We start from the raw sequence: 27,319 nt of genomic DNA, 5'->3' as shown, positions 1-27,319 counted from the left end.
TGACTTGCTGCCCGCTGCCCATCCTGGGGCCGCACACATGGCTGGGATGGCGATCAGCCAGGAGGCAGTGCTGTGGGTAGTGTTGGAAAAAACAGACCACCTCCAGGAAGGTCCAGGACTCTTTCACTCTCATGGACATCTCGTGCCTTCTCTTACAGACCATGGGATGGGTGGACCTGTGAACTCGCTCCACCCCTATGACCTTTATCCTGACTGGCTCCTGTGCAGTATATTAGCTGTGTGTACTTACTCATTAAATGAGATCCTGCTTTGACTGGTCTCCCTGGCACGTCTGATTGTCCTCCAGCGATGGAGGGCTGGGTGTCGGCAGCCAGTTGACCTTTGCCTCTCTTGGCTCGTCCTAGTCAGGGCATGCTTTCCTCATTTCTCCTGCAGGTAAGGAGAAATCAGGGGGGCTAAAATTTCTGACACATACCCTCTCTGCTCAATTCTGAAAAGAATTGTGCCTACAAGGATTAGGACAAGAGCGTTCTTAACCCCAGCCCCATGGTGCACGCCTTTAATCACAGTAACTTGGGAGGCTGATGAAGGAGAATTGCAAGTTCAAAGCCAGCCTCAGCAACTTAGAAAAACCCTGTCTCAAAAAATAGGGCTGGGATGTGGCTCTGTGATTGGCCACCCCTGGCTAAATCTCCAGTCCCTACCAATAAAAAGAATATGCTGAACACCGGGTGACGGCATGCATCCTGAAGTCTTCAGGGACTAAGGTATTGTGTGTGCAGTTTCAAAATGCAAGACATTGGAAGTGGCATGGACAGTGCAGAGGTTGATGGGATGACAGGGAGCACCTTATGGTGGGTCTTGGGTTCAATATCGATTCTCCAGCCTTGCGCTTGATAAGTCTCAATGTCAATGTCAGACAGACACCTCGATCTGGTTTGGCGGTCTCCAGAGAGGAGGCCTGGGGAGCTTGTGGTCAGGGATCAGAGGCAGAGGGTGGGCACCAGGGCAACTTCCATTGAGAACCCCTTCTGTGCCTTCCTGGGTTGTGGTCACAGGGACTGAAACCAGGGGTGCCTACCCGCCAACCATCCCAGCCCTTTAGAGACAGGGCCTTGCTGAATTGCTGAGGCTGGCCTCCACCTGGCGAGCCTCCTACCTCAGCCTCCTGAGGCACTAGGATGACAGACACACCCCACCGCACCAGGCTCCTTTGGACTTTCCAAGCAGTCCCCCTCCTCTATGCCAGCGAACACCTACTGCGGGTGTAGCTTTCCCAGATGTCTCCCCCTTGGGCGCCTCCCCAAGCTCTGCTCCTCTCCTGATGGGGAGCAGGCAGCAAAAAAGCTGGGCGAGTGTGGCCACGCCCCAGGGGTGAGGAGTGGGCTGCACCGGAGTGTGAGGGTGAAGTGGCCACGACTCAGGGGCTGAGAATGGGCGGTGCAGGAACGGGGGCATGGCTACGCTTCAGGGGGGTGGGCGGAGCAGGGGCAGGGGGAGCATGGCTACAGCCCCTGGGCGGGGGGCATTGGCGGGGCGTGGGCAATGCCAGGACTGCACTGTGCAAGTGCATCCTGCCAGGTCGCTGCAGCCTCCTGGTTGCTGGCCATGCTCCGCTTTGGGGCGACAGCGGAGTTCCAGGGAACCGTGAGGAGGCGACAACGCATCTCTGCTTCGGGTCTTGTGAGGCCCAGAAGACCCGGCCAAGGTTCACACCTCGTCCCTGCTCGCAGCTGGGCTCCTCTAGGGATGGCGGGGCTGTCCCCAGCCCGGTGGGCGGCGCTGCCACTGCAGGACGCCCTGTATCTCCGTGGCGCCCAGCGCAGGGCGACTGGAGCCGCTGGTTTGCAGGGATGCTGCCCAGGGAACAGGTCACCTCAGGGGTCTCCCCGGTCGCTGGAGGAATGTGTTGGAGTCCGGTGGGGTGCGTGGGAGCCCCCGACCCTGGCAGCTTTTTGCCACCGCCACCACGTCCTGAGTACGACAAGTTCTTAGGTTGAAGAGTGCAGGCGGCTGGGGCCAGAGCTGCCCCTAGGCTGCCGAGCACAGGTGCCTTGGGTGTGGGATTCGCCCCTGGGGTTGGGACTGAACTGAACCCAGGGGTGCTGGCCACTGCTGCACGTCCAAACCCATGTTGACTTATAAGACAGGGTCTTGCTAAGTTCAGAGGCTGGCCTCAAGTTTGCCATCCTTCAGCCTCATCCTCCAGCCTGAAATGACAGGCGCCCAGCTCGGATCTGGGGTTCTCCAATGGCTGGGACAGTTGGAAAGGGGTCCGCAAGGGACAATGATGGTGGCCCTAGAGGCTGTCTGTTGCAGGCAGGGGTGATGTCTGGAAGCCTGCCTGGTTGTCACTGCACCCCTGCCCCCAACCCTGCTGAGGTCCCTCTAGTCCTTAGGTAAGCCTAGTGCAGGAGCCGAGCCCTAGGGGTCCCCCTGCGTCCCCAGGCCCACATCTGCCCTGCGTCCGCTGTGTTCCTCACGGCATTCCTCCCCACGGCTGCTGGTGTCCCAATTAATCACAGGCACAGGCCTGCAGGCCGGCAACATGATGATGATGGCCACAGGAGGTGACAGAGCAGAAAACCGGTGGGCTCCCATTGGCCCATCTTATCGCACTGCCTATTGATCACGGCCTACCACAGTGATGAGGGCCACAGAGGCCCCCTGAAACAGGCCGCCCAGCCGCCATCCTCCAAGTGGGAGCTGGCAGTTTGGTGAATCGCCCTGGGGAGAGGACAAGACACCGTGCTGACCAATGGATAAGTGGGGAGAGGGGTGGCTGCTGCCCTCCTTCCCTGGCTCTGCTTTCCTGAGGCCTGGCACAGAGGGAAGTCGCTGCACCCTCCCCTCAGTGCAACCCTGGGACAGCAGCCCAGGGTCTTTCTCCCAGTGGGGACACTGGGTGGAGCCAGTGACTTCGCCTGGTCTGATCCTCTCAGCTCTGAGGCCCTCCACAGGCCTTGGGTTCTTATCCCCCAAATGGAGATTTTTCTTCTAAGCCCAGCGTCTGTGATCCCACCTATGACAAGGGACAACATGTGATGTCATTCAGTGTCCTCATTAAAGATGGAGCCAGCTCTGCTGGCCTCTGGGAGCCAGTGTGAGGGAGCTGACACTCAGGTCACCAGAGCAGCCCCATCTCCTCAGGCCTTTGCTCCCCACAGGAATGTCGAGCCTCAGAGGCCTGCGGAGACCCTGCCCATCAGGGACAGGGCACCCTGCAGCCTTCAGTCCCCCTGCTGTCTCCTCCCAGGTGCAACATGCACTCCCTTCGTCCCATCCTGATATGTGATGTCACAGGTGGGGACAGACCCAGGGAGAAGGGACAGCCAGCAGCACCTATCTGATAACATGGTTGCCTAGGTTGGGGGCAAAAATCTTGATGGGGCAATGGAAGATTCCAGAGCTCGGTGCAGGGAGGTGAAGCCTTCGATGTCCAGCATGTGCACCTCATCCACGAATAGCACGCTGGGGACCAGCTCGGACATGCCCTGGTCGAGGTACTTATTCACCACCTGTTGATCTTGCCTTGGACAGGGTCCCAACCAGTGGGGGAAATGTCAGCTGCTTTCTTCTCCACACCTCAATTCCCTCCAGACTCAACCCTGCAGCCTGGTTCTCCTAATGGCTCTCTGACCCCAGGCTGGTACTGGACCCATTCCAGGTTTGGTGTCATCATATGAAAACAAGAATCATGCCAGGTGTGGTGGCACATGCCTATAAATCCAGTAGCCTGGGAGGTTGAGGCAGGAGGGTGGCAAATTGGAGGCCAGCCTCAGCAACTTAAGGAGGCCCTGAGCAACTCAGTTGAGACCCTGTCTCTGAGTACAATACAGAATAGGGCTGGAAATGGGGCTCAGGCATCAAGAGTCCCTGAGTTGAAACCCTGTACCCTCATCTAAAAAAAAAAAAGAAAGAAAACAGGAATCATTGCCCCCAAATGCCACAAAAAACTTCCCAAGGAGCTGTGTGGGGTGGAGTGTCCAGGAGCTGCCCCATCAGCCTGAAAACTGATGCCAAGACTTCCCACTTGAGAGCCCCAGGGAGATATGTTTTCATATGCAAATTCTCCTCTGCTGCACTTAGTCAAGAACCCCTTTTGGGGGCCCTGTGTGACAATGCTCAGGTTCATTAACTTTCCATCAAGTGCAGTTGGAATCCTCTCCCCAGGAAACTTGAGCAAGGAGGTCAGAGCAGGCCCAGCCTCAGCCCCAGAACCATCAGCCCATGCAGAAAGGCAGACCCACCTCAAGTCCCAGCCCTCACCTTCCAAACCAGCACGCCCTGTCATCAGGATGGAGCTGTTCCCAAAGAACCGGGATCTGAGGCCTGTCCTCCCACAGAGCTATGAAGCAGGGCTGTCAAAACCGAGTTCAGAGACAGATCTGCTCTTGGCCAGTCATGGAGGATCTTAGGCTGCTGCGAAGCCTCAAGGCAACAGTGGATTCATGTTGAACTTATGTTTTCAGAGATTAAAGTGGTAATGGGCCAGAGAAGGACATAAAATTGGGGAAGAGCTGGGCGCAGTGGCACACACTTGTCATCCCAGTAGCCAAGAAGGCCGAGGCAGGAGGATCACAAGTTGGAGGCCAGCCTCAGTAACCTAGTAAGGGCCTAAGCAACTCAGCCAGGCCCTGTCTCTAAATAAAAAAAATAAAAGTTTGGGATGGGGCTCAGTGGTCGAGGGCCCCCGATTTCAATCACCGGCATAAAAATAAATAAATAAATAAGTCCACAAAGGAGCAAGGGAGACCCACTGCCTGGTGTCCAAGTGGGCACCTTTCTTGGACCACAAAGGAAGCAAATGCTGACCTCTACAGGGCCAGAGCTCACAGTGTGGCCACGGCTTCAAAAGGAAGTGAAGACTCAGGGCTACGCAGTATGGGGCGCTCAGAGCTGGGAGCATGTCAGAGGCAGGGCCTCAACTTGGCTCTGGGCTCAGGCTTCGCCATGCATCCTCCCTGTGATCTCTGTCTTCTTTGGCTTCATCAACTGGCCCATCATGGATAGGATGTCTTGTCCCCCCTTAGGAGAGAGGACTTTCTAAGGCAGCTACGAAAACCCATCCTCCTGCCTCCTGCAGGTCCCTGATGTCACTCAACTTGGAAACCTGAGGTGCACAGGCCCAGCACAGCTCCACTGGGAAGGATGAGGGGCTCCTGAACTCAGAGGAAACCCCTCGAGGTTTTCCCTGACCTGCAAGAATCAAGCAGATTCATGTGTGGTGGCACCTGTCTTTAAAAATTCTGGCAATTTGGGAGGCTGAGACAGGAGGACTGCAAGTTGGAGGCCAGCCTCAGAAACTTAGTGAGGTCCTGAGCAACTCAGCAAGACCCTGTCTCTAAATAAAATATAAAAAGGGCTGCGGACGGGGATCCATGGGTAAGCACCCCTGGGGTTTAAGCTTCAGTACAAAAAAAAAAAAAAAAATTCTGGCCAGGTAGGAAGAAACTCCAATCCCAAGAGTCTCTGGCCTCTCCTGGGCAAAGCTCCAAGGGACAAAAAGCAAAACCAGATTCCCATCAGAAAGCCTGTCCCTTGTGAGAAGGAGGAGGCCCCCTTCTGGAGGAAGAGCAAACCTGACTCTTTGCCAGTGGGGCCAAGAGCAGCGCCAGCTGGGACCTGGAGGACTCGGGGCTCGGGCTCTGCAGAGGCAAGAGCCTCTGTGAGGCTGTCTGAAGCCCTGTGAAGGCTCCCACCAGGAACTCCCAGCCCAGGATGGAGAGCAGCCCCCAGCAGGCTGGCAGGTGGCCAGGGGCAGACAATGCCCAGAGATCGGCGGTGAAGGCATCTGGACATTGGGACAAAGGGGCCGACGCTCATGTCATGCTCATTGCTGAGCTTCCCAGAGGGCCTCCAGGAGGACAGAACGGCCCTGACCACTGGTTCCCAGGGCCTTGGGCATGCACTGGTCCAACAGGGCCTGTCCCTGGGGCCTGGCTTGAGCCACGACCAGGTCATGAAACGCCCCGTCCTAGATGACCTCCTTCTTCTTGTGCATGTCGTCTTGGGCAGGGAATGTCCTCCTCGGCCTCCAGGGTGAACTCCGTGGCCTAGGAGTTGCACCTGCCCTGCCTCTGCAATCAGAGCATGGGGAACCGGGACCTCATAGAGATCAGTGACTGAAAGGTCCCCTCTGCCCACTGAGGGCCGCCAACCATGTCTGGTGCCACGCTGGGCTCCCAGACCCACCCAAGCAACACCTGAGACTTTTTGGAAGATTCTCTCCCCTTTCTTTTCACTCCTGATAAAGGAGCATCCAGGGGACTCACTGGAGCTGGGGGCCCGGGCTCTTCTAGGTGGTGATTTGTGAGTGACATAAGGCCTTAGGCTCATCCATGCACCTGGGAGGTGAAGCCACCCTGGGACGCAGCAGCAGATAGAGGAGGAGCCACCTGGTGCAGTCCCCAGGCTCAGGACTCAGGGAAGGACACCAGGGAGATAAGGGAAGATGGAAGACACCACCTGGTGCAGCAGGAAGGGACAAAGGCTGTCTGGTCCCTGTCCCCCACAGGGTTTGGGTCTTGAACACTCTGCCTGCTTAATTCACGAGAAGAGGAAGACAGAGAAAAGACAAAATGACTTAGGTAAAGAAACAGCTGCTGAACTTCCCCCACTTACCACTTACCACTGCCTTTGTTCCACTAGGCTGTACTTTCAGAGCACAGATTCAAGGATAAAATTGTTGAGGATTTCAAGATGGTGAGCACAGCACAGCAGAACAACAGGGAGGCCTTTCTGGGCATGGGACCTTTGGTACTTGTGAGGCTGGCACTGTCTGCCCAGAGTCAGAAGGAGGAATGCTGTTGGTATTTCATGAAAATATGGCCTTGGACAAAGTTCACTTGGACTGGAGGAAGGCTCTCTTTGGAAACTCAGTGGTCAAAGACCTGCTGAGAGAATCACAAGCCTAGTGCTCTTGCCTGAATTTACCTGGAAAAGATGAAGGAGGCATCTTTGAGGTTCCATGTATTGTGGATAAGGAGTGTGACTATCAATCTGGATTTGGTCCTTAAAGAGGGCTACATGTGGGAGGAGGGGCCTGACCTCTTGGACTCGTGTCTCCATTTCTTTCTGGAGAGAACAAATCTGACTTCACAGCTGCTGCTGAGATCAGGCAGTGGGGGGGGGGGGGGCTGGGGCTTTGTGGTCCTGTGCTCAGGTAGTTACACAGTCAGGATAAGTCCACTCACCACCAGTGGCATCCTGGCTGACTACATGCTTGAGACCCAGGGCCTCAATGCTGAGGAGCCTTGGACCAACTCCATGTGGCGAAACTGCAGTCAACTTCACATGAGGATGTGTGTCTCACTGGCACACCTAGGCAGTCATATCCAGCTTTGAACATATGAACACACAAGGTAATTTTCATGGAAAAACTGCCCTGCCAGTGTCAACCACATTATCCTGGCTGATGGATCCTCTTCTCATTTTAAGTTTGAAGAGATTGAGGCATGGGCACTAAAACAAAATGCAGAGGCCATGTGATTTGAGCCATGAATGCTATGCAGCCCACTTTCTTTCTCCTTTGTCACCCTGTCACCATGTCCCCTCCCCAACCTGGTTTTTGGAAAGCCTACTTATTGCAGAGTGTATAAGAGGATGGAGTGACATATAGCAGTCTCACAAAGCACTTCATGTGATGTCTCTTTCTGCAGAATTGGGTGGTGTGGGGCAAAGCCACCTTCCTAATAGCCAAGGAAAGGATGCACTTCACGCTCACTTGGCAGGGGCCTCTGCCCACTGGAGGCCAAAGAGAAATGAAGGACAGAACCTTAAAAGACAAAGTGATCTTTTCCAAACCATGACCCATGCAGGGGATTTTCCAGGCAGCACCTTTGAGGAGCACCTCTGTTTTGTACAGTGAATCTAATTCTGTGTTTGGTCCACAGACATCTGTACCATTATTCTTTCTCCTGACCATCACTTTGACTCACTACTGGGCATCTCCTCCAAGACAGCCACCTGTGGGGCAATAACTCATCCCCATGAGAAAATGTGAGACACCAAAAGACAAGAGCAAAAAATTAGTTCAGAAACTACAAATAATAAGTAAAATCAATGGCCCTTGTTAGCTTTAACAAACTGATGGATTTCTTTCCCCATGAAACAATGAAAGTTCACGAGGATTACCCAGTAAGTTTTGAAATACAGATGACAGTCATTATTCCAGGATATCAGGTTAAAAACATTCTTAGGAAACATGCAACCTTGTTAATTATGTTATGTTTTTCTTCAAACTGGAGTGAATAACAGAGTGAAGTTTACTGCCTGACACTAAATTTGTTACTGCTTTGCTCTTCACAATCTCACATTTTAATTTTACCCATAATGTGCATTTATTTTCCTCAGGCTGATTGATTTTCATGTGAGAAAGATACTTGCCTCAGTGGGTACAGCAGGTCACTCTCAGGCTTTATCATGATGTGCTCACTAGGCCCTCATGTGCTCACACATGAACTTCACACCCATCTTTCCTGGATGTACAAAACTACACCATCACTAGATTCTTAGCCATGAAAATTTCTTGTGCCACCTTTGCTTACAGTCCAGGTAAAGCAGTGTTTCAATAGATTACCTCACAGTCCAGGTAAGTTCTGCAGGCAGCTAGCTTAAATCACAGTCCAGTTAAGTTCTGCAGGCAGCTAGGTGATCCGAAGTCTCGTCCGTTTTTCAGCCAAAGTCTCGTCTGATTCTCAGCAACACTGGAAATTCTTCCACCCTCGTCCTCACCAGCACTGGGACGAAGGCAGGAACTCTGGCAATGCTGACTACAGAAAATCCTGTAGCATTCCACTAAGAAAACAACCTTCTGAACAATTTAGTACATTATCTCAAGGTTTTATTTTACATTTGAAATAAGCCTTAATAGTGCTCATTACTCATTAGCTTCCAGGTGTGGGAGAACCATTGTAGTTACTGGCCTTGGAAATGATCAAACTTCAGGGACACGGGGCGTCTTCCACCTGCAGGGTCCCGGGCAGGCCCAGATGGCCCTGGGGAGAATCTGGGGAGTATTCCTGACTCAAACTGCCACTGGGCACAGGGAGCAAGAGCCTGCGAGACTGTGCCTCCAGTTCAGGTTTGGATTTGGGCTCTCGCAGTGGCGTCCTGCTCCCCGGGCAGGGCGCAGGGAAGAGCTGGCTGCCGCTGCTTGGAAAGTGCTTGCTGTGCCGTGACCGGCTCGTGCACGTGGCAGCCGCCGCGCCGATTCACGCACCCTCTGGTAACGAAAAGTACTCAGTAATAGCCTTTTGCTGCAACTTTTTTCCTGATAATCCTTCTTCTTCTGAACTTTCTTTTTCTTTCTGACTAGAGTTCCTGGACTCTTATCAACACATGCCCTAACTATTCTTGGTTCCACTGGGGTGACTCTTTCCCTTATCAATTTACTTAACACCCCTTCCATATTTTCGTCACAAAGACAATACAACATTTCAAGACAAAACAAGACACAAATATACTGTATCAATCTTCTCCATTTTCTCAAAATGGCCATTTTTCCTCTCGCCCTATCTGCCTAGGAACGAGCAGATTTGCTCCCATCCTATCTAGGGACGGGCAGCTGTTTTTTGTCACTTACCCCCGAGTGTCCCGGGGCTCCCTGTACGGGCCACCATTTGCCACAACCCGGCTGGCTGGGCAAAATAACCGGGGGGTGATGAGCAACTTGTGTACATTGATACAGCAGGAGAGGGAGCCATTTATTGTAGGACAGGAGGGGTATATATACATTCCACACAGCTTATCTTAATTAACATAAACTAGATACAGCAGTCAACCAATAAGTAATCTCCACACTTAATAGCTCGCTGGTGTTACTTCACAAACCACTCCCTCTGGCAAAATGCCAGGTGCCATCTTGACTTATTTACAGACCCTAACAGTGTACTCCCATGCATGGGGACAGGGGGACAAGGCCAAAATCTTCCCTTTATCAGGAGCCCCCCCCCCAGTGAGATCACATGAATCCATTCCTCAGGGAAGAGCCCCTGTGGCCACCTAACCCCAAAGATTCCTTCCCTCAACATAGTCACACTGGGGAACAAGTTTCCAACCCATGAATGCCGGGGATATATTCAAGCCCCAGCAGTTCCCCTAAGAGCTTTTTCTAAGTCCCTAGCCCAGTTTCTGCAAATGTGATCTGATTTGGAAATAGGGTTTTGCCTATGTGTTGATGTTAAGGGTCTTGAGATGAGTCATCATAATGCCAATGACAGTGTTCTCATAAGAGAACTGACAGTATGCTTGAGACACACAGAGCCCCAAGAGTGCCCCAAGTGAAGATGGAGAGACCAAGAGGGACTGCAAGTGCTGCTGCCGGCACCAGACCTGTCCCAGGCCTCTCCCTGAGCCTCAGAGAGGGCCAATCCACCAACACCATAGTCCTGAATTTCCGGCCTCCAGAATATGAGAAAACCAGATTCTGTTTTCTAAAGACACCAGCTTTCTGACAATTTGTCACAAGAGCCAGCAAACAGGGGAATAAAACACTCTCTCTAGCTGGAAGAACACCCCTGCCTCAGCTTCCTGAGCTCCAAGGTCCCACATGTGGGCTGCTGGCTTCCTCAGACATTGTGCTAAGTCTACCCTGCCTGGTGCCAGCAGCCTGAGAAATCCCATCTGGCAGGATTCTTACTGTCCCTTGCTCCATCTGGTTGCAGGTGAGCCTGGCACTACACTCTGCAAAGTGCACATCTGTGACTCGCAAGATTCACCTTGCACCCAGAACAAAACAGGAGACAGACCCTACTATGTGACAAAGAGGAACATAAGTGACCCCCAAAACAACTTTACTCATGGGCCCTGACTGCGCCAGCAGAGCAAACACCTCCTGGGCTTGCTCTTGCCATGAGTGGCACCCCACCTTATGGGTTCATCCCTCCATCAGCAGAGGGTGGAGTGCATGGATCCAAGGGGGACAGGCTGCACCATCACCCCATGTGAGTAGGAATGTCCCAAGCCATGCCATCTGGAAAAGGGAGGAGGTCAGCGGAAAGTCAAAGTAAGCCCTGGGATCCTGATGGGTCAGAGTGAGCCTGTGGCCAAGGACGACAGCTGTGCACATGATCAAAACAGAAGAAGGCTCTGAGTTCATGTGCTTCAAGACCAGCTTGTCCTTGTGGGCTTGAATTTGAGATGGCAGTCTCCTTGATGTAGAGCCCTACGAGTCACCAAAGCAGGGCCTCTCTTGAAGGACCATGTCCTTCTTACCCCACCTCTTCCAACCCTCTACTTGGGCCCTCACTGTGCTGTTCTCAGCAGTCTTTGATGTATGGCATATACCCTGAAACAAAGCTGAACTCGCTCCATGCACCATCACCTCCAAATACCTTCATGCCAGCTCTGGGAGATCAATGACTAAGTTCTCCCCATTTCACAGTAGAGGAAACTGACACTCAAGGGAACATAGCTCTTGTCTGAAACCACCAGGACCCAGGCAGGTCTTCAGCTACTTCTGACTGATTCCCTTACCACAGTACCACCTGGCCAACCTGAACCTAGGGTCACCTTGATGGCCTGAGGAAAACCAGGACATCCTAGAGGCTCAGGTCCAGCAGGGAAATTGTAGAGCATCCAGACCAGTGACTTAGAGGCCTATTTTTTTAGCTATACATATTTTCATTCAAACAAAACATTTTAAAATCTATACACAACACCTAAGATTAACAGGAGTTATGTGGGACACAATGGTGACACAGGTTCCAACCACCGACCTGGAAAACCGTCCTCATAAATGTGCTCCCTGCTGACCCCAGGGGACTTTTGCATTAATTTTTTTTTACATAGTAATGTCTCCTTATGTTGCTAAATATTCGTTTTTAGACTTTTGTGCTTCCTATAAACAGCATTACTCTGTGTCTGTCTGTGATGGCATTTTGTGCTCAACATTGTGTCTGTCAAATCACATCCATGGAGCCATCACTGGACCTGCCAACTCTCTGCCTCACACCACTCCACTGGTGGGAATGCAGAAGGGCGCCATTCTTCTGCAGGGTACTCAAATTATTCCAGGTTTAAGTGCCTGTCTGTGCCTCAGAAAGCAATCCTCTTAGACCCTAACCTTGATCACATCTCCAACCCCACTTTCCCTGGACATGGAGGGGTCCAGTCCTGGAAGCCATGCCTACCTCCCAGGTGGACCCTGGGGCCAGTGGTGGGAGCCCAGCATGGAAATACTTGCCAGAGGCTACCAACACAGAGATGGTAGGACCAAATCCAGAGCCTCTCTCCCAGTCCAGGGAAAGTCGTGTGGGCAAGAGATAAAGCCTGTGGTGGGAGATAACGCATCCCCCTCCCCACGTGTGCTTCTTGCTTGTGCCTCTCTGGCAAGTGCAATGAATACAGGTGCCCTGTGTTATGTTTACACATCCATGTCCAGTAGGGAGCCTCCTGCTGTGGATGCCCCAGGGGTGATGCTTCAGATTCCTCCCCATTCACATGGCATACTCTGCCACAGCCCTGTGCAGTACCAAATCCAAGGAATCCTCCCAACAACCACAGGTACTCTTACTTGCTCCATTTGATGTGGAAGCTGAGGCTCAGAGAGGGTAAGCAACCTGCAGAGTCACACAGCTGGGTGGAGTGGGGCCTGGACTTGAGCCCAGGCAGTCTGGCAGGAGCCTGGCCCCTCCCCTACACTCCAGTGGCCTCTGAGGTATGGTTTCCTACCAACCCAGGGGGCTCAACCTGGAAATAGAAACTCAGAATCACTGAGCAGCAGGTATCACAGGCACAGCTGAGGGCATCAGCAGGCTGGATGGGTTCAAAAGTGTCGAGTGGCCTGGGAGCTGTGCCCCTCTGTACAAGACACAGGTGTCTGCCTGGGCCAAAAGGACTGGCTGACACCACTCCACCACTTCAATAGATTTTCAAAGTCATAAATTTAGCTTTTCATGTAAAATCTGTTGCCATTAATTTGATCTTCTCAAATATTGTCCTGGGTGGGGATGCTGGCTCTGACCTCTGATGAGGAGCCTGCTCTGCAGCTCCTTCTGAACAGTCCTCATGTCACCAGCCCTCTGCCAGTCACACCAGGAACAAGGAGGAAGCCACAAGTCCTTTGCACTGCCTGATCCCTCCATGGGTCACTACATACAGTAGTTGGCTCCTTTTCATCACTCAGCTCCCAGCTGAAGGGCCACCTTCTCCAGGCGGCCTTTGCCCACCTCCTTTTAGGAAGCAGCCTCATGGAGGCAGAGGAAGGTGTGTGGGGCTCTCTGTACTCTTTCTGTGATTTCTCTCCACATCCAACATTTGTTCAAAATAAAGGAGTTTTAAGAAGAAAAGAACCCTTAGCCAGGCACATTGAGGAAAAGCAGGAAGGTTGGGGTGATCAGGCTGGGAGAGAAGTTCAGAATCGGGCAAGAGGGGACGTACTAGATTGGCCCGAGGAAGAAGTCTGAGGTTTGATTTCTTCTCAAGGAGTCTTGAGTGGGAGCTGCAAGGATCATGGGTGTTTTTCTACAGGACTGTCACCTAGAGGAGAAGCTAGATGTCCTCAAAACAACAGCAGCATCCAGAGAGGACCTGGAGAGGCAGTTTCCCCAAAGACAGAAAGAACAGAGAATCCCCCAGAGCCTGGCAGAGAGAGGGTAGGGGGTGGATCTGTAGATGGCACTCTGCAGATTCTTGACCCATGATAAACTAATGTTCCAAGACCATCTGAGCTCCCTGAGGGTTGACCCACTCAGAACATTCTATCTTGGTTAAAATCAGAATATTTTACATTTTAAGAACCCAGACTCCTGGCTTCTCCTGAGATATTAGCTCTAGTGGCCCGAGCTGGCCTTCACCCCAGTGTGGCTACAACTGCTGGACGGAAGACTGTATGTGGGATGATACCCCAGGCAGCCCAGTCCCTACCACCCCCACAAAAACAAGAGCCAAGTGAGCCCAAATCTGTGCTCAAGTCCTAGTTCTGTTGCTTCTTGGCTGGATGACCATTGTCAAGTTATTCCATCTTCCTGGGCCTATTTTCTATGTTCACTGGAGCTCTGTGAGGCTGCATGTGTGAGTTGAGATACACACCAATGCTCAGAGCCATGGCTGATAAATAGCAACTAGGGGCTTCTTACTCAACTCCCCCCAGGTGAACAACTCAGCAAGCTGGTTTTTCAGGATGGCCATTTTCCAGGCCTGCAAACTTTGTCCAGCCTGTCAGCTGCCAGGTGACTGTGAAGGGCTGAGCCTTCATCCCAAGAGAACCCTCTTGAGCCCATCTGAGGGACAGAGGATAGAAGAACCCAGAACTGAGCAACAAAGACACCCAGCCTACACAGGCTTCCAGGAAGTTGCCCCCAATCCCATCCATAGCCTGCCATGTTGTCTCCCCTAAGGGGCCAACATCCAGAAGGCAGTCAAGCCACCAGAGATACTGGAAGCAAACATGCCATTGCTTGCATAATTTTAGTACAATCTCTGAAAGAACAGACTAGGCAACCCAGATAGTCATTGTCACCAAAGAAAGCAAGCTCTTGGCCTCAACTTGTGATGACTAATTTGAGCTGGAAAAAAGACCTTTGTGCCTGCCTGGCTGGGTTTGCCACCTGGACCAGGGTTCTGGCTTTTCAGGGTACTCTGCATGAGCTCTGGAGACTCAGCCTCATATAGGAAGACACCAAGAGCCCCTGCAGAGTCTGCCCAAGGGGCATGTGTACTCTGCAGAGCAAGGTGCCTGTGGGAAAACCCTACACACCACCTTCAGGGGCCCCATGTGTAACTTGTCCCATTACCTCACCCTCAGGCAGAAGTCAGATGCACCTTCAGAACCAGATTTTTGAGCCAGGAGGACAGACAGGCTGCCATCGTAGCTCCAGCCAGGCCTCCAATTACTGCTGCAGCTGTCACTACTAATTCCTGTCAAAATATACAGGTCCTGTGAAGGAAGACTGTGTTAATGTCTCCAGAGGGCCCAATGGGACTTTAAGACTGGCTTGGCATGGTGCACCTGGCCTTGTCTTCTCCCCACAACCATATGCACCATATACCACCCAGCAGGGGCCATATGAGAACAGACACAGAAAGGTGTGCCCTGGTTCCAGGGAATAATAGTCCCATTCAACTGGTATTAACTGAAAGCCGCCAGGTGCTTTGACACAGAGACATGAGGAGATGTTCAACAGAGAGGACCACTTTGGTGGCACAAAGACCCACTGAAAAATGACAACACCCTTGGTCAAAAATTGTTAAGCACTTAATGACAAAATTACATTCTATGTGTAAATGAATATACCACATAAAACCCAGAATTCTAACACAATTAAAACCCAGCAAAGTATCCCTGACTGTGTGGTGGCAAAGTGTGGCTGAACCCAGACCTCAGCACCAACATTCAGAGTAGACTCAACTCTAATACACTGTTAATACTGAAATGCAGACAGCTTACCCATCACTGAGTGTGCAGGGGACAGCTTCTGGGTCAACAGACACTTGTGACCAGATAGCTTTCAGGTCAATGTTAAGCCAGGATTCTTTTTCATAGTTTTAACTAATTTGTGCTTGGGCATAAATTTTAATTCAATTAATTTAAAAATCCCAATGATAATTCTTCACAGCAATAGAAAATCAATCATGAAATTTACTTGCAAAAGTAAGAGACCCAGAATAGACAAAGCAATCCACAGCAAGAGGAGTGAAGTGGAACACATCATAAATTCATATTTGTACATAGCAGTTTTGGTGAGATATATTGTCAGTTAATTTGGGGGAAAATTATCACCTTTGTAATGATGAGTTTTATTATTGATATGGGATGTATACTTCAGTCTTTTATGTGCTACATATTTTGTTTCTAAAAATGTACACATGTGAAATACCAATTGCGTAAGACACCTATGTAATTAAAAGTGTTGGTTGCTTTGTTCTCAAACTATGTGCATGTGCACTTTGTGTTTTAAGTAAGATAACACCAGCAGCTGCAACCAAGAAACCTGAAAATGTGTGTAGCTCACTCACACCAAGTGCTGTTTCTCGCTCAGGTCAGTTCAAGTTGAGTGTTTCTGACCAAAAGACTGTAGCTCCTTTCACTTTGCTCTTCTACTGGGACACATAACTTCCAAGATTGATCTTTCTGACTCCATCAAGCTGGCAGAGGGAAAAGGGTGAGCTGTGTTTTTTATGGAGTAGGGCTGGTGGCCACATATCACCCAAGTACCCTCAAATATCCTTGTTGTGGACACAGGACCGGACACCTCTCTTGGATAGATTTGCAAAGCTTCTGAGCACCTCAGGCTCTGCTTGGCATCTCTCCCAAGGATGGTGTGAATTTGTTGATTGTGGTTGTCACTGTTATTAGGTGTTGCATCCCAAGGGGGTGTGGCTATGTAGAGTTAAACCCAATTTAATCTAGTAGGACTGGAGTTTCAAAATTGATCCCCTTCCTTGTTGGACCCAGATTTTATTTACTACATGGTTTTCTTATTAAGTTTAGCACGTTAGACTTGAAATGATACCAGGATTTAAAGGTTCTCAACTGTAAAGGGGGTCCTGTGCATGGTGCGTTTTTCAGTGAGATTCCAAGAATCTGTTTCTAAACCTACTGTGGCCTTGTCCCTCGTCACAAGTTCCCATCTGAGAGCCAAAGATATGAGGAAATGGAATCCACCCTGTGCCAAGGGGGCAGTGGAAACTTGTTGGCAGAATACATCTCTGCCGCTGTGACGTAGATCTGTGCTTTAAAAATAAGTCCTTTGGGAACCAAAGAAACACATGACATTGTCCTGTGCCTTAAGGCCAGTGCTTTGCAATCTCCATCAGCCATTTAACCAAGTGGAGTTAGAGCACTTTTGTAAAATTTAGATCGCACTGTCCTGCTCCCAGAGATTCCAACTCCACAGAGTGGCAGCTTTCCTGGGAATCAACTTCTTTATTCCTGATCCAGGGGGATTTTGATTCCGGTGCTCTTTGAGTCTAACTTTATCTTTAAGTCATACATATTTGAATGTTTGAAAGGATAGAGATATATGCTGGAGCAAGTGTAAGAGTCCAAGTATTTTAGTGGGTGAATTTTATTAAATGGGACATTTTAAACTCAAAAAAGGGAATGGATTCTTGGTTTATACAGAACAGTGATGCTCACTGATCAACAAGCTGGGTGGTCCCTATCTCAGCAGCACTTTTTCTTCATGAACCCTACTGCCTTGCAGAGCAGAGGAGCAGCGTAGCTGGTGTGCCTAGCTGCGCATCACAGGGCACCCTGACTCTCTTCCCCCTTACCAGGTGTGGAGCAGGGGTGGGCACCCTGCATTTGCTGTGTTTGTGGATGCTCACAGTTACCCCTCTTGGAACCTGGCTAAGTTTGCCTAGATTTTGATTCTCACAGGTCCTGCTTGGCACTTTGTGCAGGAGTACTTGAATTTGTTTAATGTGGTTGTTGTGGTCATTGTGTGTCTGTGTCTGAGTGTTGAATCCTAGGGGGGGTATAGGAGGAGTCTCTTTCTAGAGTAAACCCCAGATTAATCTTATAGAAATGAGTTTCAAAATTGGTAATAACCTTTCTGGTTAGACTCATCTTTTATTTGCAATGTGTTTTTCTGCATTAAAATTAGTAAGTTGGACATTGAAATAAATAGCAGGATTTAAAGGTAAGAAACTATAAAGGGGGTCATGTGTGCAGCTTTCAGGGAGACTTCCAGACTGTCTCTGAACTGATTCACAGAGCTTTGTGGTAGTCAGCTCTCTAGTTTCAGAGTCTGCAGGGCTAGCCGAATGATTCAAATGAATGGGGAAGGCGGTTTTGAGGCTTGGGCAATTATTTTTCTGACAACATAGCTGACTCTCTTGAACAGCATCATTTACTTTACTTGCATTAAAAAAATAGAAAATGCAGTTCTTATTTGGATTCATTAAGTTTTTTTGTCACATATATTTCCCATTTCCAGGCCACAATTCTGACCATGACTTTATTCCTAATATCCCTTTAAGTTAAGTTCATTAGACACAGACACACTTTGCCCATTAACCACAGAGACACATTTCCACCATTTATATGAAATTTGCTCTGTATCTGTCAACATTTACTAGGTTATGTTGCAGTAACAAATGACTCTAAAGCCTCAGTGTTTCATGATAATGAAGGTTATTTCGTGTTCTTGTAGCCTTGAGGAACTGTTTTCCATGTGACATCTTTGTTTTGGAAACAAGTTGTTTCTAATGAGGACATACTGTTTAAATGACACAGAGAAAATTCAATGTTTTATTCTGTTCACAAATATATAATTTACCCATATCAAATATAAGCTATATAATTTATGTATGACACATAATACATATTTTATATATATATATATTATATAATTCACACATAATCTATATATAAATATTAGATGTGTGTGTATATATATATATATATATATATGAGCATATACATATATATATATATATATATATATGTGTGTGTGTGTGTGTATAATTATATATCTGTAATTTTCTACCTCATTCCATTTACAGAACAAATATCATGACCAGTGCTAACCAAATGAACCAAAACCCATCCTGTCATACATAGAGAAGAAGAAAAAAATAATTCTTAAGAGTACTATGATTTATCATGTTCTCTCATTTTTTTCTGCTCTGAACTTTGCACTCATCTGTGAGTTCTTCCCCATTTGATAGAGATCTAGAAACAATAGCTAGTTTATCATATTGTACCTTTACCAAGAAGAAAACATTGAAATAATTACAATATGTTATAATGATAAATGGCACCCTCCCCCAGCCTGGGAAGGATGATGGTCCCCTGCATGCCACACCCAAGGGGTGAAGGTGATGCTCGGCCCCCACTGATGATTGCCACAGAGAAAGTACCTTGTACAGTTTCAGAAGAAAAGCAAGAAAATCTGTGTCAGCAAAATTTTCAAAGTTCTTTTCAAGGACATTCAAGTAATCCAAATTAAAAAAAAAAATTGAATAAGCCCCACTCCTACCATAATCCAAGGGAACACAAATCTGAGAGACAGGGTATGATTTGTAGTCTTTAAAAATTCACCTTTATTAGGTTCAGCAGTACATAAAATGATTCCAAACAAGGCTAATTAAAGCCACTCCTCATGGGCTCTTGGGGGCCTGCAGCATTTCAAAGTAGCATCTCCATTCTGGAGTTTTCCATATTTGCTTTACATACTTTTCTGAGGTAATTAAGCATCTCCCCTTCTTATCTAGTTTGCATTATTGCCTTTCTTTAGCAAATGTTTTATGTCCCCAGTGTGAGGCAAACCAGTCAGCTAAACACAGCAGAGTTGTAGGTGTATAATGAGTGAGTCTATTAAATATACACCCCAACTCGGGAATGCTGGGGATTGATATTATCTGGAAAGAGGTAAACCTCAAAAATGAATGACAGGTGTCAGTTAAAGCCCATTCTAGTGACGATGCCCCCCCCCCCAAAAGCACAATAAGTAAGATAGTACTGAATCCTTCTGTTGCAGCTACAAGTAAACTACTGATTTTCCCAAATGCCCATTTTTATGTAAATCTGGAAAGTTTGAGGGTCTCTTACCCCTTTTTGTTACAAACTGTATGTTTTTGGTGACATCGTCATACTAGGAAATATTACACTTTTGCAGCACACTCCTCTTACTGCTTTTAAATTTCCTTTTGAATTCTTTCGCAGCATGCCACAGGCCTTCTGTACCATCACTCATTTACTGATTGCATTGCATAAACCAGTAAGCTTACTGCCTCCCTGACAGGACTCTTGGATGGGCGGATTGATACATTAGATACAATCAGTAAACATTAAGACTCAGCTGCCAGCACGGGCTCCGCATTTTCTCTTGTATATTTGTGGTTGTATGGAAGCGTTATTTTCAGAGTTCACTCTCACACTAAGTGGCATTTTCAGTGTGTTCCTGTGCAGTGGTTTTAAGCATAATAGAAAAGTATGAGAGTGATTTTTTAAAAATGTTTTCATAAATGTGGAGGAAAGGTAATGAAAGAAACACTTGCTACCAGAGTCCTTTAATCCTAACTTCACATGCGCAAGAGGAGGAATCTAGCACACAGCATTTCCCAAACTTATTTGAGAGCCCTGTGTTCAGGGAACATCCCACAGGACCAAATATTCTGAGATGCTCCCTTTAGGAAATGTTGACCTTGCTTGAAGTTGGATATACTTCCTACTGAGTGCTCTGTTGAAGAATGATGTTTAGGAATGGCTTTGTATACAGCCTTCTAATAGCTACAACTTCCTCTTCAAATATGTAAATGCACTTCCATATGAATATTCATTAAAGATGAAATCCTGTACTGACACATTGCAAAGAGAAAGAAAAGATGGATGGAAAGAAGGAAGGAGGGAGGAAGGGAGGCAAAGAAAGAAGGGAAATCGGAGACCAGGAGGGAGGAAAGGAGGGGTCTCTCTTCATACTTTTTCTTTGAGCAAATGAGGTATTGGCCTGAATTTGTTCAGAGTCAGCCTGGCTGTAGACTTCTTGATATTTAGTGGGTAGTTTCTTCATTATATCAGTATGAAATCTGGGGAAGAAAATTAAAGGTTTGCTTTGACTAGTTAATATACTTCTGGCATTTTGTAAATTCAGTTAATTATGTGTGGATGACATGACATCTGTTCTAGTCATAACAACAGGCTGGTGTTTTCTGGTAGGGGAACCAGTCCATCCATCATTTATAATCACTGATCTTCAGATGAAGGGGGACCCATTCTGGCTGGTGCCAGTAGCCATGCATGTTTTTAACTCTATTGCCAAAACATATAGCCTTCCACAAACCTCTGAAGAAGGTCTATTCTGTTTCCACTTGAGATAGGAAATGACACCTGAAGTGGTGATAGATGGAGACCTTAAGCAGTGTTTTCAATCATTATAACCTTTAAGCACTGCTAACCTCCCCCAGGAATCTTTGCCCTTTTCTCTCTGTGTTATGTTTTTTGACAGCTCTGTGAAAGAACAACTCTACCTGACATCTGGTGTAAACATGAAATGTTAATTCTTGGCACACAGTTAATATTACCAACCACTTAAGATACTCATGTGATATATTTTGTTTTTCCCAAGGCAGCAACACAGATTTTGTATGAGTTTTCTTAATCCAGTACTAGAAATCTATGAAAGTTATTTTGGGGTCTGTAGCTGGAGTTTTGAGTCTCAGATTTATTGTCTTAAGTTAGAAGTAGGCAGATGATGAAGCATCCTGAGTCACACATGAATGGATTTTGTTATCGGCAATAGATAATCAGTCAAATTGTGGACTATTAGAAAAAGGTAGAGATGCCTAAGGAGGGGCATAACACCCAGAGGGGACAGCTGAGATATCCTGGATCTTCCTAGGCATGTAGGAGGAGCACCATTCCCTCTGTAAAGGCAGTGTTCATCCTGCATTCCACATAAGGGGTTAAAGAATTCACCACTTCTTTTGATTCCTGGTGAGGTATATTGAAAATACATACTCCAAGATAGGAAGCATCAACAAGAACCTGGAGCTAAACTGAAAGAAATGAGGGTTTGCCAAAGGCAAGTCATCATGATCGGAACATCATAATCCCATCATGGGATTTTCCAGGAAGTTGAAAGTGTTGATGGAATTTAGAGCTGAGTGGATAGCTGAATGGCTCCATATTGGCAGAACTTAAAACAAGCATAGAATGGACTTTTTGTTTTTGTTATTTTTTATTTTTTGCAAAAGGAAGTAAGCATTAAATAGATAACCTGTAATTCTCAGAAATGGTATATAGAAGATTTAATACCAAAGAATGCGTTGCTCAAGGAACAGTATCTCAGTATGTTGTTTTGAACTTTCAGTTTTTTGTTGGTTTGTTTTGTTTGGCACTAGAGATTGAAACTCAGGGCCACTCTACCACTGAGCCACAACCCCAGGCCTATTTATTTATTTATTTTAATTTTGAGGCAGGGTCTACCTAATTTTCTTAGGACCTTGCTAAGTTACAGAGGCTGGCCTTGAACTTGCGATTCTTCTACCTCAGCCTCCTGCGCCACTGGGAATACAAAAGTGTGCCACTTTACCCAGTGAACATTTTTATACACATAATCAAGGACATATTATAGAGCAAATTTGAGTAGGAATTAGGTTTTCAGACTTGTTAAAATTAAAACTTTAGACAAAATGAATTCAACAGACTTTATTTGAGCCAGGAATGATACATGAATACAATAGCCCTCAAAACCCAAAGAGGTGCAGAGACTTGTACTCTAGTGGCTTTTAAGTAGAAATGTCATTGGGTTGGCTAAGCTAGGTGTTTGCCTAAATTGGGTGTGGTGTGATGAAGCATTTGATCTATTTGGATGTGGTCCAGTTAGAGGTGTCTAACTGTGTAATCAATAAGCTGGTTGGCTATTTGTGATTGGCTGGGACTTTTGTTTGTTGCACTTTTAGTTGGTTACAACAAATATTTCCAAGTTCAGTTTGATTGGAACTCAAGCTATAGAGACAGCCTCAGGCTAATGACCTCCTCATTTGCTTTACTAGGACTATGATAAGATCTCCTGATAAGGACCCTAACATAGGGAGTACATGCATATGTGTATGTAAGCAGGGTCCTTGAATAATTTGTATCCTGGAAAACTACTTCTTCTGAGCTGAATGTAGATCATTAGCAAAAGGAATAGAGAACATTTGCCCTTGAAATTGAACAAATTTAACAGGGCTGAGAACTGCATGGACAGTTGTTATGGGTTAGATGTGAGGTATCTCCAAAAGCTCATATGTGAGTTAATGGAGGAAGGTTTAGAGGTGAAATGATTGGGTTATGAGAGCTTTAGCCCAATCAGTGCATTAATCCCCTGACAGGGACTACCTTGGTGGTAACTGGAGGCAGGTGGGATGTGACTAAAGGAGGTGGGTCCTTGGGGGCATATCTTTGGGATTTATATTTTGTCCTTATTGAAATGGGGCAATCTCTCTGGATTTTGGTGGCCATGTCCTGACCTGCTTCTCTCTGCCCCTCTCTTCCTCCATGATATCCTGCCTTACCTCGAGCCTCAAGGAATGGAGCCAGCTATCTATGGCCTGAGACCTCTGAACACTGTAGGCCCTAAAACAAACTTGTCCTCCTAAAATTGTTTTTGTCAGGTTTTTTGATTATAGCAGCAAAAAGTTGGCTAAAACAATGACACTCATCTTAGTCCCAGAAAAACTCTATGACAACAAGGAGGAAACAGTCTCCAAGTGTTCTCAATGAAATCCTCAGTGCAAGATGAAAGGAGAGATGGACTATGGAAATTATTTTGGAAGGGAAGAGTGCAAGAGCACCCACTGTAGGGAGCCTTGGAGAAGGAAGAGGTTCCTTAGAGAAAGAAGAGGTGTCCCTCACAAAGCTGCATGCAAGGTTCCACATGGAAAGCCTGAGGTGTTTTCTGGAGAACACCACATCTGAGTATAAAGGCTCAACACAATCACTGCCATACCTTGGGGGCTGGGATCTAGATAGGTTGTATTTGAGAATGGCCCTCACAGCCTGGCCTGGTTTGGAAATGCATGTACAGTAGAGTTACACAAAGAGCCCTTCAGGCTCAGGCGTGTTCCCTCTAAGACAAAGACTCTTCCAGATCTAACAGCAGTTAAGAGAAAGAAAACATAAACTAACTGCTGAGAATTTCTTGTTTTCCTATTTCTGTGGTTCCTTTTAAAAACCAACCACTGTTGCTGTATCATGGAGGTAATCCAGGGATAAAGATTAATTCAACGCAAACCTTTTATGAAAGGTTCACAACTCCATGTTCTAACATTTTTTTTCCTTTTCTTAAACACTAGTTTAAGACATTTCCAAAAGCACCTCAGCCATATTCCTAGTCTTAAATCTGGGGATTTTTATAACACAAAGTTTTAAGACCAGTGGGAAATTAATTTCCTTTGAAGCACATTATCTTGAAGTTGACTTCTTCCTGGAGCGGAACACAGTTTATTGAAGCATTGTTGATGACCTCTCAAGGTCCTACCTATCCTGAGTTGTAAGCTGACTGTAGGATGCCAACAGTTACCTGGACCATTATGGCTAAGCAGGGAAAATAACGGATCAAAGGTTATTTGGAGACCCACCACGTTGCCCACAGCCACCAGTGGTCATGAGAGCCTGTTGTGTGTGTGGCTTCTGCAAATGAGCTGCTTGTTCACAGAGGAAGGACAGTATGGTTCTCTTAAATGTGAACACATTATTATCCTGCTTCAAAATGAGATGCCTTTGAGTCCACGCAAGGAGGGGTCCTGCTTTGTCACAAACATTTATTTATTGGTATTTTCTCAACATTATTTTAAGACGCTTTGGAGGGACCCAGGAGTTCTGGATCTTCTGCTAGACACTGGGCATGTCTCTGTTCTACCAGTACCTTTATATTTTCTAGTGGTGATTCTTGTAGTACTCAGAGATAATGTAAAGCCTTCATTTAGTTGTTTTACCAGGGTCCCACATTGCTTTATCTTAAGCATGACGTTAAACAAAAGAGTGGACAAAGTCTAGTTTTAGTACTGAAACTGAAATTAGAACTAAACCGAGAATTCAGGGTGCCTTCCATCGTGTGACTTCCTTCCATAAATTCTGTGTTTTGAGAATAAGGTGCTGAGCAGGAGAATTTGTATTTTTCCTTTATTCCTTTGTATAATTTTCAAGGTCTGCTATAATAAACAAAGCAGAGTTGTCATTTTAGTTCTTAAAAGAATTAATAAGTGTATGTTTCTGCTGAAATCCTTCTATTTATCTTTTAATTATTGCTTTCTTCCTCTGACAGAAACAAAATAATTACAAGCAATAAGAGATAATGTAGCTGTTATTTATGTTTCACTGTGTCCATTGGGTAAATGTGCACAGGCACAAACATATGTAGTTTCTTTTCTTTCTTGGTGGAATTATAGATTTGTTAAGACAGAAAACTGCCTGGATGAAGGGAAATTGCACATGGGTGGAGGAAGTGTTTACCCACCTCTACCCCCACTGCTTGCAGGTAGCCTGAGAAGACAGAGGAGGCAGGATTCACAGCAAGCCCCAGCCTTCCCCTCAGAGACAGTTAAAAAGAAGTCCCTGGTGGTTTCTTCAGATGATAATAGCACTGATGCTTACTCTAGAACATTGGGAAAATTAAGCAAGTTTAAATAACAAAGATAAAGTCATATTTTCCCAGTGCCAAAACAACCATCATTTTGCTCTATTTATTCTCTCTCTTCTCTTGTGTACATTTTCCCCATAATCAAGGATCCCTGTGCAAATAAATTTGCACTTTATCATTATAACTAAAGCACTTGCCAATGTTAGTGAAAACACCTTATAAATAATCTTTTTTTGTAAAAAGAAATAACTGCACTATGAAAATAATACCCTTCAATCATTCCTTATCTTTTAAGACACTATTTTGATTACCATGTACAGTTCATTTTTTTCTTATTTTTCACCTTTTGACATTATATTTAGTTGGTTTTATTTTTATTTTCTGGTTTTGCCTTTGATGTATGAAAATTCTACACAGTTATATCTCTTAGATATGTGGTTGCTGTCATGGTTGATAAAGCCAACCATGTATCCCTACATTGAAAACATTCATCTGTGTGCTTCTTTTAGCACTTATATTTAAAATAAAATGTATTTTATTTATTTAAAAACTTTTGTATTTGTATTTATCTGTCAAAAAGATAAAGGAAAAAAAAGAAAAAAACCTAAATAGATCCCAGGATTCCACAGATTTGAGTTCCAATCCTGGATCTGTCCACACTAGCTGTGTTGCTCTGGGAATATACACATTCTTCATGTGTATAAAATAGATGTGTCATTCTCCAACAGGGTTGCTATACAGATGGTGTATGATCATGCATGTGTTCACAAGAGCTTATTAACAGAGCACTTGTCCCCTAGTAGTGGCTTAACAAATATTAACTATTGTTAAAATTTTCAAATTAAAATTTTAAATTTAAGTGGAGGAACTTGTCATATTTGCCAAATGGATAACTAGTTACCCCAATATTCTTCAATCAACTGTTTCTCTTATTTCTCTTAAATGCCACTTCATGCCAGGTGTGGTTGTGCACACCTGTAATCCTAGCAACTCTGAAGGCTGAGAAAGGAGGATCGAAAGTTCCAAACCAGCCTTAGCAATGGCGAGGTGCTAAGCAACTCAGTGAGACCCTGTCTCTAAATAAAATACAAAATAGGGCTGTGGATGTGGCTCAATGGTCGAGTGCCCCTGAGTTCAATCCCCCTGATACCCCCCAAAAAAGCTACTTCATTCAGATAATATTTGGTAGATTAACAAATACTTAAATACATACAAGAATCAGTTTTGTATTGCTTTATTCTGTCTTATTATTCTTTTCTGACAGCCTTACTATATTTACATGCTCTGCCTGTTTTAATTTCATTTTGTTTTAGCAATTTTATGGAAAGTTATTATATTATTATACAGCTTATTTTGCAAATAAACACATGTCTACATATACTCATGTATATTTATGTTATATATCAAATACATTCACTTTCTAAATGCAAATCAGAATCATTTTAAAAATTTCAAGATTTTTAATTTCTATTATTTGTATGTTGTTTGAATATTGATGTCTTTATAATACTGAAATTTCACATCCATGAATGTGATTTATATCTTTACATGAAGTCTTAACATTTCCCAGCCAATTGCATTTCTTTATGCATTAAACTACAGATTTCTTTTGTGAAAGATATCCATTTACATATTGCTTTTAAATGATTGTGACTATTATACAAAAATACTATTTTTCCATATTCATTTACAAGTCTATGAGACATTTAGTTTTAGAGAATTGTTGCATGCCTTCCATCAATTTTCAGAAAATGCAGTAAGAGTCATTTTTGAATGATCTCTGAAGATAATTCCATTGCTTTTATCACCAAGGATACTACCTTCCATAGTCCTGATAGATGCTCTTCATGTTTACAGGAGTGGCCTTTCATTCTTCCTTTTTCTGTTGTTGGTCAATCCAGTTGTAATCCTGCTATTCTAGGGCTATGATGAGAATCTTTGATCATGAAGTTTAGTCTGTAGTTTGGACTATTGTGAAACATTGTGTGTGTGTGATTTTACTTCAAGATCACAATTAGCCAAGACTGGTAGTGATCTTTCTACAATTGGCATATGAACCATTTTTGTCTAATCCATCTGTTCTTTTACTTCTTTTTCTTCATTCCAAAATGTTTCTATAGCCACCCCCAACCCCCGCCCCCCAAAAAAATCTGTATCAGTGACCATGGAGTAAGCTACATACTTTATTTTATAATCTTCTTAGTAGGGTGCTGAGCATGAAACACCCAATAGAAAAATCTAGTCTTATTTCTTTACATGAGGACAATGATTTGGTCAATTGATTTGGACCGAATCTTACTATATATGGTAGGATCATACTTAAAATCAGATGTCTTGATGTC

At 45.9% G+C, this 27,319-nt stretch overlaps 1 protein-coding gene across 1 annotated transcript in view; it reads left to right on the top strand.

Annotated features, from left to right (window-relative positions):
• The window catches only part of LOC308640026 (contactin-3-like), a gene marked incomplete at both ends in the record, with an annotated part of 96,034 nt that overhangs the window by 4,475 nt on the left and 64,240 nt on the right, over positions 1 to 27,319 (top strand). The window contains one exon of the mRNA XM_081312093.1: positions 9,069 to 9,190. Coding sequence (XP_081168219.1) covers positions 9,069 to 9,190 — 122 coding nt within the window. The remainder of the gene's footprint in view (positions 1 to 9,068; positions 9,191 to 27,319) is intronic.

This window comes from Spermophilus citellus (assembly GCF_964194105.1).
Source record: "Spermophilus citellus genome assembly, contig: SCAFFOLD_355, whole genome shotgun sequence".
Classification (NCBI taxonomy): Eukaryota; Metazoa; Chordata; class Mammalia; order Rodentia; family Sciuridae; genus Spermophilus; species Spermophilus citellus.
The sequence above is the reverse complement of the archived record's forward strand: the minus strand, read 5'-3'. Positions and strand labels throughout refer to the sequence as shown.